Source organism: Solanum pennellii, chromosome 10 (genome assembly GCF_001406875.1).
Source record: "Solanum pennellii chromosome 10, SPENNV200".
NCBI classification, from domain to species: domain Eukaryota; kingdom Viridiplantae; phylum Streptophyta; class Magnoliopsida; order Solanales; family Solanaceae; genus Solanum; species Solanum pennellii.
This window is the reverse complement of record NC_028646.1, coordinates 82,139,598-82,142,344: the sequence shown is the minus strand read 5'-3', so window position 1 is coordinate 82,142,344 and position 2,747 is coordinate 82,139,598. Positions and strand designations below refer to the sequence as shown.

Here is a 2,747-nt window from a genome sequence, read left to right as displayed (position 1 = left end):
CTATTGTAAAAATGTATGATAAAAAATTAAAATTAAATTATTAAATAGTAATAAATAAATTAACTATATGAATATTACAGGTAACAAAGAAGCATGTTTCAAATTTATAGACTATTTTATACACTATAGCAGTAGTATTATTTTCATGAGGAGAAATGTGGTATTACTAGTCAAAGAAGGCTGGTTTGACACGTAAGCACAAGTAACAAAACCGTCTTCTCATTTTGTAGTCAATATTAGCAGTCAGTTTCCTACCGCCTTCGTAATCATAATTATCTTCTCTTTTTTTTTCTCTATAAATACTTTGAATTGCATTAATTAAATCCTCGCAAAAACTTTATACTGATATTAATTATTCTCAACCAATGGGTGAAAAAATCGAAGTTGAAGGAGCAGAGAAGAAGAACGAAAGTTCAATTGTTTTAAAACTGGATTTGCATTGTGAAGGTTGTGCACAAAAACTCAGACGGTTCATTCGCCACACTCATGGTAAAACTAAATTAATTTCTATTTATCGATTTCCCCAATTTGATTTTATTTTTTTTTCCGATTCGGAATTCAGAATTTGGGGCTTAATGAATTTGTGTTTAATTAATTGTAATGAAGGTGTGGAAAAAGTGAAATCGGATTGTGAAACTGGAAAACTGACGGTTAAAGGTGACGTTGACCCTTCATGGCTCCGGGAAAGAGTGGAGATCAAAACCAAAAAGAAGGTGGAGCTTATATCATCGCCGCCCAAAAAGGACGCCGGAGATAAAAAGTCCGGTGAAAAAACAGAGGACAAGAAGGACGACGAGAAGAAACCCAAAGAGGTAAGTAAAAATTCTAATACATAATTAATGTTGTTTGTGTTGGTTAATTATGGACTATATTAGTTGAATTAGCACTAATTTTTTGTGTGGTTATTTTTAGGCTCAAGTAATCAGTGTGGTGGCATTAAAGATTCGGGTGCATTGTGATGGATGTGCACATAAAATCAAACGAGTTATTAAAAAGATTAAAGGTAACATACATACACTGAATCCCCTTAATTAATTACCTAGTTTAGAATTTGGTCTACCACCATTAATCATGAAAACTTAATATACTGATTCCTTTTTCGTGTTACTATGTTCATAATGGTTGACTATATATTTTCAAAAAGTTATATGACTTTGTATTACAATTTTAAGTTGATGTATAACGATTTTTGTCTTCACAAGGGGCACTTCTAGTCAGTTTTATTTAATCCCAGTCACATCAAAGTTGATTTCTTATACAAGTTATTGAATTTCTTCTGTGAACCTGTTCTATATGTGTTAGATCAATATCCTTATTGTTATGTATATTTTTTTTGAACAGGGGTACAAGAAGTGAATATAGAATCAGAAAAAGATTTGGCCACGGTAAAGGGGACAATGGATATAAAGAAGTTAACTCCTTATTTGATTGATAAATTGAAGCAAAATGTTGAAGTTGTTCCATCTAAGAAAGACAATGAAGGTGGTGAAAAAAAAGCCAAGGAAGGTGACAATGACAAGAAGGAGAAAGAGGGTGGCGGCAAAGGCAGTGAGAAGAAAGAAAAAGGCGATACGGAGAAAAAAGACGGCGAATCAAAGGTGGCTAGTAGTGGTGGTGGAGGAGCTGGAGGAGGGAGTGAGGTGGTCAACAAAATGGAATACTATGGTTATAATGCAAATACATTTTACGCGATGCCTATGCAACATCAGGGTTATATGAATCAAGACTATGGCGCGACAATGTACAATCATGGTTATGCTCATACGGGCTACGTAGTCGAGTATGGCCACCAGCCTCAGTATGTGCCACCACCTCCTCCACCAACATACTTGAACGCGCCTCAAATGTTCAGTGATGAAAATCCTAATGGTTGTTTCATTATGTGAAAATGATCAACTTTCATCAAACCTTTTTGGAAGATGCAAACTTTAATTAGGAGTCTTGTCTATGAAATAGAGCTACCTCATTTTTATTTGATTGGTTCAGCTAAATTGTACAAAAATTTAATATGTAAAAGCTGAAAAATAGATACTAGCTTACACATGAGGATAGACTATAGAGTGTCGTCTTAGGAAAATTTTATTAGCGAATTAGAGCTAAACCACCATCCAGTGGTGGATTAATCAGTATTTATTTATCTATTTATTTGTTTTGATTTGTATGCCATTTATATTCGTTTGTAGCTTTAAATGTAATTCAATTTTTGGCAATTTATATAATTTCGTTTATTTGGTATAAAAGATCATGAAAAATTAGAAAGAGTGAATATTAAAAAGGCAAATATCATTAGAATTCTATAATTGATGGATATTATTTTGAATTTCTTACCTTTTAGTTGCAAAATGTATTTATTTGGGGCCTTAAAATCAGTATTTTTATCGTTCAACTCGATTTTTTTTAAAATTATTTCACATTATTGAGAAGATAACAATGATAAAATGTATGCTTATTTTATAGCAAGAGTAATTATGCTATCAATAAGTAATTTACCAGGAATGTACTGCTCTAATAAATATCATTATAAGTGAAATATTGCTATAAAGAAGTAAAACAAATACATTATGAAAACTGGATTCTAAAGAATATCATATTATTATAATGAAATATCATTATAAAAAATGATCATTATAAACATATTTAACTGCATTGTTATCTTTAAAAGTATATCAAAGTGAAAATAGGCACATTTGATTAATATTATAATTTTTTTTTCAAATACTCGAATTTTGTGGACTCGTTAAAGAATG

At 31.3% G+C, this 2,747-nt stretch overlaps 1 protein-coding gene across 1 annotated transcript; it reads left to right on the top strand.

The window, feature by feature from the left end:
* Nucleotides 1–316: 316 nt before the first annotated feature.
* On the top strand, nt 317–2,240 carry LOC107032058 (heavy metal-associated isoprenylated plant protein 6-like). Its single transcript, XM_015233617.2, has 4 exons — nt 317–489; nt 607–812; nt 913–1,003; nt 1,342–2,240. Exons 1-4 carry the CDS (start codon nt 366–368, stop codon nt 1,884–1,886), a joined length of 966 nt encoding a protein of 321 aa, XP_015089103.1. The 5' UTR covers nt 317–365; the 3' UTR covers nt 1,887–2,240.
* Nucleotides 2,241–2,747: the final 507 nt, after the last annotated feature.

Excerpts from the sequence above, each read along its gene's own strand:
- LOC107032058 (XM_015233617.2), top strand. The coding sequence starts at position 366 with ATGGGTGAAAAAATCGAAGTTGAAGGAGCAGAGAAGAAGAACGAAAGT. Across the intron at positions 490-606 it reads GTTCATTCGCCACACTCATG|GTGTGGAAAAAGTGAAATCG; the intron begins GTAAAACTAAAT and ends ATTGTAATGAAG. Across the intron at positions 1,004-1,341 it reads AGTTATTAAAAAGATTAAAG|GGGTACAAGAAGTGAATATA; the intron begins GTAACATACATA and ends TTTTTTGAACAG.